General features: G+C 58.5%; 1 protein-coding gene across 6 annotated transcripts in view; it reads left to right on the top strand.

Annotated features, from left to right (window-relative positions):
- Positions 1-13,576, top strand: part of CD82 (CD82 molecule) — a 49,726-nt gene extending 36,150 nt beyond the window's left edge. For 5 of the 6 annotated variants that reach the window (XM_053203271.1, XM_053203270.1, XM_027072843.2 and 2 more), the window contains 6 exons: positions 222-346; positions 436-510; positions 9,749-9,850; positions 11,564-11,767; positions 12,232-12,315; positions 12,630-13,576. In XM_053203271.1, the coding sequence (XP_053059246.1) occupies positions 222-346; positions 436-510; positions 9,749-9,850; positions 11,564-11,767; positions 12,232-12,315; positions 12,630-12,707 (668 nt within the window). In that variant the 3' untranslated portion in view covers positions 12,708-13,576. The remainder of the gene's footprint in view (positions 1-221; positions 347-435; positions 511-9,748; positions 9,851-11,563; positions 11,768-12,231; positions 12,316-12,629) is intronic. The other variant, XM_027072840.2, reaches the window with a different exon arrangement.
- The last annotated feature ends 908 nt before the right edge of the window (positions 13,577-14,484 follow it).

The raw sequence follows: 14,484 nt of genomic DNA, 5'->3' as shown, positions 1-14,484 counted from the left end.
ATGAGGGGGCGTGGACATCCAAGGGAGGCAGCTGCCAAAGCGGGGAGGGAGCGGGTCCTTGGGTGGGGGCTGACCCCAGCACTCTGACTCTAGGGTGGGGCGGTTAGGAGCGGGCCCAGACCTGCGGGCTTTGCTCCGGACAGAAGGGGACGGAAGGTGGTGCGCTTCAAGAGGGTGAGCCGCCCCCGGGCTGCACTCAGCGCCCCTCTTTCCATCCCCAGAGACCTCCTCCAGCTCGCTCAAGGTGGGGGCCTCCGTCTTCATCGGCGTGGGGGCTGTCACCATGTTCATGGGCTTCCTGGGCTGCATCGGTGCCATCAAGGAGGTCCGCTGCCTGCTGGGGCTGGTGAGTGCGGCTGGCCTGCCGAGGCGGGCGGGGTGGGGGGTGCCTGGTAGCGGTGCCCGGCTGACTCCGTGCTGCTCTGTGTCCCCCAGTACTTTGCCTTCCTCCTCCTGATCCTCATCGCTCAGGTGACTGCTGGAGCCCTCTTCTACTTCAACATGGGCCAGGTAAGCAGCCTCCCGGGTCCCCGCTGGGCGGGGATGGGCCCCGGGGGTGGGCAAGAGACAGGGGCCCTCTGAGTTGTCCCAGACTAACCCAGGAGGTGCCTGGCAGCCTCTCAGGCCTCCGGTCCCTGCGATCTCCCGTCTCGGGCAGAGTTGCTGCAGGGCCTGAACGCGGTAGCTGTGCCCCAGCACTTTGTAGCTGCGGGGCGGTGGTCGAGCCGCTTGCCCCTGTGCCCGTCTCGCCTTCCGCAAACTGGGGAACTAGGGACGATAATACATTCAACTCCCAAGGTTCTGGTGAGCATTCAGTGAGATGACTGGTAAAACCCAGCACAGCGCTTGGCATGGTTGTCCTTGTTCTTAGTCAGGCACCTTAGCAGGTACTAGATCATGCCATGAGGCCCAGGGAGGGGACTGTCAGCAAAAACATTTGTGTCACAGGGAAGGCACTCAGCTTTAAGGAATAGAAAAGCAGGCTTACTGTGGCTTAAACCCGAAAGACGTCCGCCATCGACGTAACCAAAAGCCGGGTTTGGAGTCTCAAAGACCGTGCGTGCCACTCACTATGTGACAGCACTCACCTCACGGTCACAAGACGGCTGCCACAGCAGCAGGCACAACATCTGTGTTGCTGCAGCCAGAAGAAAGGGAAAGGGACAAAGGCAAAGTAAGTCCTCCCACAGCCTTCCCCAGATGGGGTCGCAAAGGCACCCCTGGCTTTAAGGGGTCTCCAAAGACAGGCACAAAGGAGAAGGGAGCTGGGAATAGCTGTGGGGTGGGCCAGTCGATTGTGACCGTCAAAGTTACCGTTTATGGAGCGCCTATTATGTGCACGTGGTATGTTCTAGAAGCTTCTCCTACACGGTCTTGTTCTGTGGCATCCGTGCACTGTGTTATGTTGGCAGACGGGGAGGCAGGTGTTGAGAGGGGTGGGTGTGGCCAGAACAACAATGATAGTAACTAGAATCACCAGCATCCCTGCGGTTGGTTCAGCACATACCATATACTGAGTACAAGGCCGGCCACTTGACTTTCATTCTTTGACTGATCCTCACCATGCCCTCCCTCTCAGGGTAGCGTGTGAATCCCCGTCCTACGGGTGCAGGGCGAGGGCACCCAGCCAGCCGGTGGCCGGGCCAGGCGAGGGCACAGACTCCCAGACTCTCGGCCAGAGCTCGCCCCAGACCCACTGCACGTGGCCTGTGACCCAGCTGACCCTGGGGGCCCTGCCTTCCTCCAGCATTACAGTTCTTGTCCACCAATGGGGGAGGCAGAGCTGGTGGCTAGCGGGCCCCCGCCTGTTACCACTTGAAGGTCAAGTTGCCTCAAATCACTCTTACAAGGAAGGTGAGAGAGCATTCAACCATCATCAGCCACTGACACCGAACAGAGCCTAGAACAGGTCCGGTACTGGCTGCTGCACAGTCACTGTGCTTTCCCCACTACAAGGCCTAGGAGATCGTGGGCATGGTACCCTCGTTTTGAGACATGGGGGCACAGAAATTAAGCAGCGTGACCAAAGGTCACACGGCTAGTAAGTGGCAGAGCCAGGATTTGAACCCAGGCAGCTCGCTTTCTGGGTTCATATTGGTGAAATTTGCTTTGCCGTGGTCCCTACCTGAGTCTGCCTTACTTATTTATAAATCACACCCAGCCTGTTTCTCCGGAGAATTAGAGCTGAATTCCAACACAGGCACAGGGTCACTAAAATCAAAAAGAGAGATGGGAAGAGGAAAACCAGTGTCCCTGAAGCCAGGGGACAAGATGCTCATGGTAGCTGAGGGCTAACTTGAATGCTGAGCTTCCTGGCATCCAAGGCCAAAGGGGAAATAGTGGTTTCGGTAAATGAAAGGAAGTTCGCTTGGCGATCAGACAGGAAGGCAGTGTTTAAGGGAGGGAAACTCTTTCCAGTGAAAGCTCGTGAGATCCGGTCTTCATTTCAGCCCCCTTGGCACCCAGGGCTTTTCTGAGACCCAGTCCGTGGTACCTTATAATCAGGGTGAATAAAAACAGGGCCCCAGTGAGTTCCTAGGATTCAGAAGCTGGTCGACTCTATAAGGGTTTTGAGCGGTCCCTTTCTCATCCTCTGTGTGTTTCCCCATCTACGTTAATAAAGATGGCGCCCATGTACCGTCATCTATCGGATGACAAGCACGTGCCAGGAGCTGAGTAGTAACTTGGTACTTGGTTCAGTTGTACAAGCATTTTCCAATTGAAGAAACTGAGGCTGAGAAAAGCAAAATGGCTTTTAGACACAGCCACACATGACTCGGATGCGTCAGAGTGGAGAATTCCATCCCGATCCCTCTGACCCAAGGCCCATGCCTCCCGCTACAGTAGGCTGCCTCCCTGTGGGCTGGCATAATCTCTGCTTGGCCAGTGACCAGGAGCTGTGCCTCAGAGGCATCCCACAGCCCCAGAGCAAGGCCTGTTTGGAGAATCGGGACTCCTGACTCCAGTCCAGACTGTCACACCCCACTGTTCCCTCCTCTGCCTCCTGCTTACCGCACCCCACCCCCCTCGGGCTCCACATCTCATGCCTCCGGGTCCTAGCCTGCCTCAGCTTGGCCCCCCTCTTCTCCTGGAAGGCAGAGGGACGTTTCCTGGCTCTGCTGGGGAAGTTCTGACACCACTCTATCACCCCGAGTTGGAACGAATGATTTATTTTTTCTTTCCCAGCACATTGTAAATCCCGGTGGAAGACTAAACATGCCCTTGATGATGTTTATTCCTGCAGATGAGGTCCAGCTGGGGAGGTGAGCCTTGCTGAGCCTGAAGGGAAGAGGCCTTTTAAAAGCAAGGGCCCATCCTTCCCCTCACTCTCCAGGCCTCCCGGGCAGGTGGGAAGGACGAGCCACCGGGCCCCCCCTGAAGAGGTCTCCGGGGATGCCATTTGTCCTTCCTGCCCCAGGTTCTCAGCAGCCACTGTCCCCAGGGGAGCGACAGGGGAGGCTGGGAGCCTTGGGCAAGACACGTGGCCTCTCAGGCCCTGGGTTACCGCATCTGTAAATCGAGGGGAAGCCTGCTGGGCCCCCACTCCCAGGGCTGAAGCGAGCACACGCTGCAACACGTGTATAAAATAGGGTGGGGGCCAAGGCCTCAAGTCCACAACCTAACCGCCTGGGTGGCGATGCCTGCTCTGAGGCCCCCCCCCCCCCCCCCCCCCGGGCAGGTGACTCCGCCCGCCTCTCTGTGCCTCGCGCGCCTCCAGGCGGACCGTGCGTGTCCACCCCCCCCTTATCTGCAATCCTGAAACCCAAGAACCACTTTGAAAGGCAAAAAATGCCACTTGCAGCCCATTTGGTGGCAAAATCAAACCTAAGCAGAAGCAAGGCTATTTGTGGCCTCTGTTTACCCCCATTTAGGAGTCCCTCGGGAATTATGAATGGGAGAGACCGCAGGGTGTGGCACAAACCCCAGTCCCTTTCCAAAAGTGGAACCTCCCTCGGTGCCAGAGCACGCTGGCCCCAAGGGCCACCTCGGAGCGCTCTGCTGAGGATGAAGACTGTCGCCGCGTGGGAAGGGCATAGCGTCGTGCCCGCCCAGGGCGGACATCTGCTGGCTCCGTTGCAAGGGTCTACCGCGATTGTCACCGTCATTGACTTCACTGATGCTTAGGAAGGGCTCAGTAAATGGCGGCCGTACCTGTTGCCATTGGTGGAACCTGAGTATTAGCAAGAGCTGTGGGCACCGGGATTTAGGAGTGAAGATTCCCTCTGGCTGTTTCCTCGTCTATTTATCCAGCCTATTTAGTGGACACAGCCCAGGTCTGCGCTCCAGAGGCTCTGTGTTCTGGGGTGGGCTCGGACGATTTACCCGGCCTCTCTGAGTCTCAGCTGTGGTCTGGGGCCATTCCCAGCTCTGACACTCTGGGATCCTGACTTGTTCTCTGCAGGCAGTGGAGAGTGGGAGAGGGTCAGGAGGAAGGACGTGAACATACTGTTTGCCAGGATGTCAGGCCCTGGCCTTGGCGTGCTTAAGCAGGCCATACTGCCAGCCCGCCCACAACCTGCACGGGGGAGGCCACCGGGGCTTCGGTGGGTTCCACCGGGGGATTGAACAGAAGGCCTAGGGGCTGAGGGCTTGCGTGGGCTGGGTGGGAGCTGCGGGGTAGAGGTGGTGACAGCGGCCGGGCCACACTGCTGGATGCTCCCCCGGGAGGCTGGTCAGGAGAACCGTGATGCCCTTCCCCCACCTCCTCTTTCCCACCTAGGAAGCTCAGAAGAGCCAGTGCGCCCACACCCTAACGTGCAGGTGGTAAGACGGGTTCCTTGAGGACAATGCAGTTCTGTGAGATGCCTGCTCACTGTGCTGGAAACTTCCTGGTCCACCGGCCTGGATTTCTACTGGCCCTGGGTGTGGGCAGCTGGAGCCAGGACAGAGAGAGGTGGCCTTTCCCTTCCCTCTCGGGAAAGGGAAGAAGGCGTCCAAGCCGCCCTTCTGGAAGGGAATCATGGAGAGAGTGGGATGGAGACTGGCATACCTGTCAGGTGCTGGGGCCTGTGTGGTTCCATGGCAGCAGAGGGCAGTGCCTGACTCAGACTCTGCCCGAAGGAACTACGGGAGCCTGGGGAGTTCTGGGCTAGCTGCTTGTGTAGACTGTGGCTGGCTTTCAGGAAAGATGGAGGCAGTGGGGACTAGGAATAAACAGGCTTCCCCCTCTGAGTTCACCATTGCAAAGGGCCCGCGTTTCCTATCGGGATCCCAGGATGATGCCTTGGATCTGCTGTATCTGCATGCTTTTTTGTTTTTTCGTTTTCTTTAGTTTTTATTTTTGAGAGAGAGAGAGAGGTAGACACAGAATCCAAAGCAGGCTCCAGGCTCTGAGCTCTCTGCACAGAGCCCGACGCGGGCCTCGAGCTCAAGGAACGTGAGATCGTGATCTGAGCCGAAGTCGGACGCTCAACCGACTGAGCCACCCAGGTGCCCCTGTATCTGCATTCTGGCAAAGCACTTGGCAATGTATCCTGTGGGAACCCCAGGAGAGGACAGGAAGATGTGGGTCCATTACATTGCATGGCCGGTTCCTAGGGGGCAATTGACTGCATTAAAGAGCATGGAGAGAGGTCTGGACACCATCCCAAGGAGTGGTTAGAGGATCCAGAGAGGAGGGGGTAAAGGGAGACACAGTCTGGACTTGAGTATCTGAATGGTTTGTCCTGGGAGAGAGTGATTTGATTTGTTCCCGTATGCTCCCATCTGGGACTTGGGAGGAAGGGGGAACATGAGAACTAATAGGAATGGGTAGAAGTCATTTGAGCTCAACTTAAAGTGCATTGCTTGTATCAAAAGCCTCCCTGCTCCTGCGATGTGCTATTCTGTGAAGTACTGAGTTCCCCATCACAGGGAGCATTTAAGCAGAACCTGGACAAGTGTAGGAAGGACTGTTCCATTTGGGTGACGTGCGGGACTCAAAGGTCTCTTCTCATTCTACTTTTCTGTGAAAAGCCACTGCAAGGTGAAATAAAAGCCCAGCATTGTGGTAACAGGGAGTCACCCCAGAGGCTGGTGGCATCTGGCCTCAGGTGGAGACAGGGGGCGGCTTGCTGTGGTTGAGATCTCAGGCTTCTGGGGCTGCACGTATCAAGGTTACAGTCGTGTCTCTGCTGCTCGCTCACTGCGTGACCTTGGGAAGTTGTTCTGACTCTCTGGCCTGTTTTCTGGGAAATGGGGAAGGTGGTGGTATTGGGCGGGACCGGGGCTGGCCTCTTGGGTGTGTGACACAGGGTCCTACACTTACAAGAGTCCATGCTTGGTGTATACTCTGATGGCTGTGTTGAAATTCTTAATCATTTTTTGTTTAAAAAAAAAAAATTTTTTTTTTGGCGTTTATTTCTTGAGACAGAGCATGAATGGGGGAGGGTCAGAGAGAGAGAGGGAGATTACAGAATCGTTTTGAAACAGGCTCCAGGCTCCGAGCTGTCGGCACAGAGCCAGAGGCGGGGCTCGAACTCACGGACCGACCGTGAGATCACGACCTGAGCCGAAGTCGGATGCTCAACTGACTGAGCCACCCAGGCGCCCCGAAATTCTTACTCATTTTGAAGCAAGGGGCCCCGCATTTTCGTTTTGCACTGGGCTCTGATTACACGGCCGGTCCTGGGCAGGACCCTTCATCGCACAGATAGTGCCACAACCCAAGCTGGCCGGAGCTGGCCGGAGGCTCGGCTGGATCCCAGGACTCTGTCCCTCTCCATCCCTCGCTCCTGGTCTCCTCCATCGGCTCCCTTCTCAGGCAGGCCGTCCCCAGGGGAGCCTGAGGTGGCCGCCAGCAACATAGGCCCTCATTCCGCCAGACTCGTGGAAAGAGAAGGTCCCCCCCGGGTAACAAGCCCGTTCTTGAACCACTCACTCTACTCAGGGTGTGGAAAGCGCCAAGTGGCCGCTTGGGACTTGCCCACGTCAGTGGGGGGAGGGCCAGAGCTTCCCAGCCCCGTGGATGTATTGAGGGGTGGTTACCCCTGAGGAAAGCAAGTACCGTTTCGAGAAGGGAGAATCCAGTGCAGAGCGGACAAGTTGCGGAGGCAGGGGTGCGGTGAGATAGTGGGCATCTTCCCACTCCCCCTCCCTGTTCCTTCGGGTCCCAGGAGAAGTACCTGGTTGCCAAGGTGACCTCCCTGAGCTCCCAACATGGCTTCCTGGGCCTCAGGATCCCCAGGCATCCGCTCCGGGCTGAACCAGCCCCACGCCCTGGCCCCTATGGCCCGGCGGCTATGTCCTTCAGCTACCTTCTGGGCTGCAGGACGGTGTGGTGTTTCCATGGAAACCACCCAGCCTCGATGGAAACCACCCAGCTTCCATCACTTTCTCATTTCAGAGGGACTGAAATAGGGAAGTCCGGGCTGCTGTGGCAACCACGCTGGGGAATAAATAGAGTCTAGGTCGCTGGGGCAGGCAGGTGGGACAGCCGTGGGAGAGGCAGCCCGCCATGCAAATGCCTCTGGGGACGCCCCTGCTTGCCGCGCCTCCCCTCGGGGATCCTCCGCCCACTGGGGAGAAGAGGGGGAGAACACACGGTCAGGGCCCAAAGGCCCGAGACCGGCAGGCAGCCAGCCCCAGCTGTGTGACAGGGGCCGGCCACTCAGCTTCTCTGGGCCCTCCTTGACACGGCCCTGACCTACTGCAGGGTCTGGCCATGCGTTTTAAGTGCTGGCAGGGCTTAACGGGTGAACACTTAGGCTGGGAATCAGACAAGTCTGGGTCTAAATCCCCGCTCTTCACGTGTTGACTGCGTGAGCCCGGCCAAGTTATTTAATCTTTCTGGGCCTCGCCTTCCGCATCTCCAAAAACAAACGAGGGACCGGTCTGCCCTGAGGATTAAAATGAATCAATGCCCTCAAAGTGCTTAGCACGGTGCTGGTGCTGGTGCAGATCTCGCACTTGATAAAAGCTAGCCACTGTTGTTGTTGTGATTAGTACCAACAGGAAAGCTTTGCAAATCGTGAAGCTCGCGGGGGGGGGGGGGGGTGGTGAGTAAAATAAAAAGTACGATGCTGGGAGTTGTGTCAAGAGGGAGAGGGGCAGAGAGCCCTCCTGGGGAGGGGGCTAGTGTCCTAGGGTTAGTGAGGGGGGCAGGGAGCCATCCTGGGGAGGGGCTAGGGTCCCAGGGTTGCGGGGGTGGGGGGCAGAGATCCGTCCTGGGGAGGAGGCTAGTCTCCCAGGGTTGGAGGGGGGGGTGGGCAGGAAACCGGGAGCTAGGGCTGTGGGTCCATCCGGAGGATGTGGGTTCTCTGAGCGCTATGTGAGAGCCTCCTGTGGGGTTCTCGCGGAAACCCACTCACTGCACTATGAGCTGGGCTCTGAAAACCCCTGCCTGGAAGTACCTGTCCCATATCCTAATCCTTTCCCCAGAACCCAGGGGCACGTTTGCGGCCGTCCCCTTGGCGCCCTGGCCCCTTGCCCTGGGGTTCTGTGGTGACAGCAGGAGGCTGTGACCAGCCTCTTCATGCTGATGTGCCAGGAAGGCCCCGGAACAAAGTCCACGGGAGAGGCCAGGCGGGGCCAGGCTGGGGCTGGCTCTTGCCCCCTTCCCCCCCCCCCCCACTCCTACCTGGAGCCTGGGGCCCTCCCTGTTCTCAGTTCTCAAAGCCGGTTTCGGGTTTGCCTCCCTTTGCACAGCTGACTTGTTCCTGAAAAGCTGCCAAATCGCGAGCCTCTGTTTGGAGCTCCGCTGAAGGGCCTTTGGGGTTGAACCGTTTGTCCCCTGCACCCCTTCTCTGCGAATCGCCGTTTTCCTGGTGGGGTTCAGGTGCCTCGCTCCGTCACCGAGGGACCCCGAATTCCCAAGCACGGAGGGGGATCAGGACGGTCAGGATCTGGATTTTGTGGGGCCTTGGCAGGCACGAGGATTAGTTAGTTGGGAGAGTGTGAGCACCAGCCTTGTGTGAGGCGTGTCACAGAGTACACGCCCATTCGCTATTCAGGCACACCACTCCTACTCCGGCCAGGCTTCAGCAGGTACAGCCCTTGCTCCCATGGAGCTGACATCCCAGTGAAGGGGAGAGATAATAAATCCTGAAAACAAACGAGCACGGGACGACAACACTAGGAAGGAAAACACAGCCTGCCTGCCCTTGCAGGTCGACGAGGGCCTGGGAGGGGTGGGTGGAGGGGATAGAGAAGGGATGTGTTCTATAGGGTGATCTAGAAAGACCTTTCTGAAGAGGTGGCATTGAAGCAGAGCCCTGGAGGAGGTGGAGGAGTGAGCCTTGTTAATATTTGGGAGAAGGGGAAAAACAGCTGGTGGGAATAATAAGTGCAAAGGCCCTGGGGCAGGAGCGCGCCTGGCAGGAAGACAGCAAGGAGACCTGTGTAATCGAAGCAGAAGCAGCGAGAGCAGAGGAAAGGGGGTTTGGGAGGAGCAGGGGCCGAACAACATAGGGCCTTGTGGGCCACTGAGGGGATGATGCTGGAGTTCTTCCCGAGAGGGCCAGGGAGGGTTTGCAGCAGTGACATGGAAAGATGCACATTTAAAGGGTCCTGCAGCCACTGACTGCTGAATAGAGCATAGGGCGGGAGTGGCTGGCCCTGACCGCTCCGGGCTTAGTGTGGCGGCCAGCAGGCGGCTGGCGCCCTGGAAGTACCAGGGAAGTAGTTGGAACAGACAGTGAAATGCCTTCAAGCCAAGAGCGTGTCCCTAGAGTTGGGGTGGGTGAGGAGAGAGGCCTTCTGAGTAGATGTGACCACAGGTGGCGCACGGGTTTCAGGAAATCTGCCCTTGATCTTGTTCTCCGCTCTGCAGCTAAAGGAGGAGATGGGCAACGTCGTGACCAAGCTCATTCAGAACTACAAGGATGGTCACGAGGACAGGCTGCAGGAGGCCTGGGACTACGTGCAGGCTCAGGTGAGGCGGGGGTGGCAGGGACAGGGCGGCGTGAGGGTCCCGGCCTGTGTGGGTCTGGGTCTGGGTGTCCGTGTCCCTGACAGAACGTGCCAGTGACCGTGTCTGTGCGTGCGTATCTGTTGGGGGCAAGGGGGCCCCTGAGGCGTCCCCTTCCCTGGCGCCCCAGCCACCACAGTCCCTCGCTCAGGGGGCCCAGGGTCCTGGGAGCTGCCCGAGGCTTACAGCGCTCCGGTCTGGGGTCAGGAAGAAGGCCCTCGTGTCACGCCAGGCTGGGAGTGTCGGGAGTCCGTCCTGGGGGCTGAGGAACCATGTGCCAAGGCTGATATGCTCACACGAGTCTGAGTGGAGGCTACCTCTGGGAGGGTATTGACAGGACAGGTGCCGTGGGAACCTTCTGGGGTGAGAGGAAGGTTCTATCCAAATCCTGATGCAACTGGCAGTTAATGCCAGTTGTGTGCACATGCAGTGTGCAATGCAGTGTGTGAACATCAAGCTGTTTGTGCCAGTGTTTGTGTATTCCACTTCAGTTACAGTAAGAGAGATCGACTGACTGACTGAATGAATGAATGGCTGAATGAATGATTAGAAGGAGGCTGCTGTCCCAAGATGAGCACGAACACCTTCAAGGAGTCTGGGGCAGAGCTGGGTCCCTCGAGGGATGGCGTGCACCCCACCGTGGGAGGTAGCTGACTGGTTGGGGGGTTCCCGAGGCAGACAAGGCCTCTAGATCATTCTGTCAGACGCTGCTTGGAACTGGGGCTGAGAAAGCTGACTGAGTCAGGCTCCCGGGGGCTGGAATACCAACTCTGACACTTCCTGAGCCTCAGTTTCCTTGTCTGTAAAATGGGGCTGTTGATCCATGCCCGTGTGCGATGTTTCTGAAGCCCACGGCCCTTACGCACCACGTGAGTGGGGAGGTTTTATTGTTCCTGCACAACCACTGAGACGTGGGCCAGTGGTGGCTGGGGACAGATCCTGGCACCAGTCAGGGTAGGAGGCTCTGCCTGGTGTGGTGGAAGGGCCCAGGACACCTGTCTGCTTTTGCTGAGCGTGTGAGGGCCTGGGGGTGCCCCTCAGAGGCGTCAGCCTCCCTGCCAGAGGAGGCAGCCAAGTACCGGAGCAAATGAAGCCGGGAGGAACTACTGCCTGCAGCCCGAAGAGCCTGAGCGTGCTTGGCTCGCCCCCTGCTGGCCACCGGGCTGCCCGTCAGGCACCCGCCACCCTGAGATGGGAGGGAAGCAGGCGGGGGGCACAGACCACACGCCTGAGCCACAAAGACCACAAAGTGGAGCCGCTGGTCAGTGGCAGAGCTGGGATTCGAACCCGGTAGCCCGACTCTAGACCCCCCCCCCCCCCACTCTTCAACTATGTGCCGTCCACCTTTCTTGTGTCCTATATGACTACGTTCTGTCTTTCAACTTGAACGTTCCTCCTGTTCTCCTTTATTATTTTTACTGCTCCCAATTTATTTTTCCTCCTGTTTTAATATTTATGGTATGTGTTTCCTGAAAGCCCCTTTAAATTCCCCGTGGCTCACAGAAGCCAAAGTGAAACCTGAACTCTGATCCTGGCGATTTGGGCATGACCGGGGTGGGGGGGGGGGGACGGTACCTGAAATCGCAGATCCAAGCCTCCGTCCTGGGAGACCCCACCCCGGCCAGGAGGGCGGCCTGCCTGAGGGCCGTGGCCACAAGCGGCTGGTCTCCCCGGCAGGTGAAGTGCTGTGGCTGGGTCAGCTTCTACAACTGGACGGACAACGCTGAGCTCATGAACCACACCGGTGTCACCTACCCCTGTTCCTGTGAGGACCAGGAGGGGGATGACAGCTTCCCTGTGAAGACGGGCTTCTGTGAGGCCCCTGACGGCAACAGGACCGAGAGCGGGAACAACCCTGAGCTCTGGCCCGTGTACCGTGAGGTGCGTGCAAGGTGGAGCTGGGGCTGGGCCTGGGGCATTCGTGGGTTCGGGCACAGGCCAGTCAGGCTTGCCTGGGCTACTCCTTCCTGCCTCCCCTCCTTCCTTCCCTCCTTCCTTCCTTCTTCCCTCCCTCCCTCCTTTCCTCCTTCCTTTGTGCCTCTCTCCCTCCTTTCCTCCTCCTTCCTTCCTCCCTCTTCCCTTCCCTTCCTCCCTTCTTTCCTCCCTTCCTTCCTTCCTCCTCCCTCCCCCCTTCCCCCCTTCCTTCCCTCAGCTGTTCCTGCCCTTGATTCATCTGTTTGCTTGCCATTTGTACCTGCCTCTACATATTCGTTAATTTATCCATTCAAGGAGCATACTCTCCTCTCTGCAGGCCCTCTGTGCTGGGGGCGGGCCCTCCTGGTGATTGTGCATGGAGGGGTGAGGCGGCTGGGCGTGGGTGACATGGCTGTGTTCTCCCCTTGCAGGGCTGCATGAAGAAGGTGCAGGTGTGGCTGCAGGAGAACATGGGCATCATCCTAGGCGTGTGTGTGGGCGTGGCTGTCACTGAGGTCGGAATCCTTTCCCCTCCCCCCTCCCCCCACCCCCCACCCCCCAGCCATATCCCATTGTCCTTGCCCTGCTGAGGCCCCCTGGAGGCTGAGGCCCATCAGCTTCTAGAGGCCCTGCAGCAGGCCTGGCCTGACCACTGCCCCTCCCTGGGCCCCTCTGCCGCTGGAATCACAGGCTGGGCACGAGGCTTTAGTTGTGGGTCTGCTTAATCCTGTGCAAACCCCGTGACCCTCGCTGACCCAGACAGTGAGATGCCGCTCCGGGGGCCTGGGTGGCCCTGCCTCCCTCTGACTCTTGCCCTCTCCCCCAACAGCTCCTGGGGATGCTCCTGTCCATCTGCCTGTGCCGGCACATCCATTCCGAAGACTACAGCAAGGTGCCCAAGTACTGAGGCAGCTGCTGCCCCCACCTCCCTGCCCGTCCCCCAGCCTCATGGCTTCTCGGGGTCTCCCTGGCTCTTCTCCAGGCTCACCTCCCACCTCCCTCCCCCACACCCATCCTGTGCCGGCTGGAAGCAGGGGGCTTTCTGGGGCCTGGACCCCTGTCCCTACCTTTTTGCCTCCAGACTTGAGCCCGGGTGCTCTGTGGATCCTCAGCTTACCGCCAGGGCTCTCTTAGCAATCCAGAGAAAACGCTCCCCGCAGCGTCCCTGCACAGGCGGACTGGGTTTCTACCTGCCTTGGGAGCTGTATATACTGGATGGCAAAGTGTATTGAAAATTGAGGGTCGGGGTGGGGGTGGGGGGTGGATAAGGCACCCTGGGCTGTCAGGGGATGCCCACTGCGTGGGTAGACTTTTTTTCCACGATAACGCTTCTGTCTTTGGTTTTCACATTTTCATTGAAGGCAGTGGGAGAGGGCGGGCTTCGCCTGACCGTAGGAGCAGCAACCCTTCCCCGGGTGGCCCCAGCCCCGCCCTGGCAGCTCAGCTCAGCCCAGGCTGTGCCGTGAGCTGGCAGAAGAGCCCCCTAGACAAGGGAGTCTGGACTGGCCCCGGGCTGCTTAGGGAATCCGAAGGGCGAACCCTTGGGGCATGACACAGAGCTGACCCTGCATTCACCAGGATCCCGCGCTATCCAGGGACGGGGGGAAGGATGCTTTCCCCCCCGGGAGAAGCTAGGCTGGCCTGTCGTCTGCCCCCTAGGGAATGGGTGGGTGAGGCTGTGCCTTGTGAGGGGGTGGGGAGAGGCTCTGTGCGTAGCTCTGTGAAACATGTTCGAGGTTTGACAACTAACTATTAAAGAGGATTTGTAACAATCCAGTTGGCTGCGTGGAGATACTGCTTCTGAGGTCCGGAGGACCCACGGAGAAGAGGTCGGCGGTCCCTGAAGCGGGGCCCCGAGGGCCGTGGCTGGGAGGTGTTTCCACCGGCCCCACCAGGTGGCGCTGCTGTCCCAGCCAAGGAGCCCGGGGGAGCCCGAAGTTGTTCCTTCCATGGCTACTTCCAGGCACCCCACCAGCCCCGGGCTGGTGAGCCTTTCATACCAGCGGGAGCACTGGTGAAAATGCAGATTCCAGGGCCTGGGGGTTCTGATGCAGCAGATCTGGGTTGGAGACAAAGAATCTGCATTTTTAGCAGCCCGCCAGTGATTCCTGATTCATGTTGCTTTAGATCCCCAGGCCCTGATAAGATGTAGCCACAGATGCTCCCCAAAGTGGGGGGGGGGGGGGGGGGGCAGGCCAGACAGCCTTGTCTCCAGCCGGGAGGTAGGAGCACACACTTTAGGGACAGTGTGTCTGTTGACCTGAACCTAATTAATTTCTTGCAAAAGACTTTCTGTGGCTGCTTTACAGGCTCAAGCCCGTGGAAGGCACGGGGACAGCCCCAGGGGCCGAGGAACCCTGCAGCTCCATGGAGGCCGCTCTCGGCTGCAGTCAGAGGCTCTCCCTGGAGCTCTTACAGTGCACGGAGGTCTGAGGGCTCTGAGTGAAGCCATTCCAGCTTATTTATGACCTGCTTCATTCCACGGGGAAGTACGGGTAATAAAATATAAAACATAACAGGGAAAATACAAAATTATGAGGAAATAGAGGCATGGGTGAGATAAGTGCTGCTGAGTTGCCCCACCTGGTGGTGGCACATTCGTGCTGTGCACCTCACGTGTTCTCCATGGCTGTACTCAGAGCAGACATCACTAGTCGATCGCCATCCTGATTGCCTTAGCCCAG

This window comes from Acinonyx jubatus, chromosome D1, assembly GCF_027475565.1.
Source record: "Acinonyx jubatus isolate Ajub_Pintada_27869175 chromosome D1, VMU_Ajub_asm_v1.0, whole genome shotgun sequence".
Classification (NCBI taxonomy): Eukaryota; Metazoa; Chordata; class Mammalia; order Carnivora; family Felidae; genus Acinonyx; species Acinonyx jubatus.
This window is presented reverse-complemented; position numbering and strand designations above follow the sequence as displayed.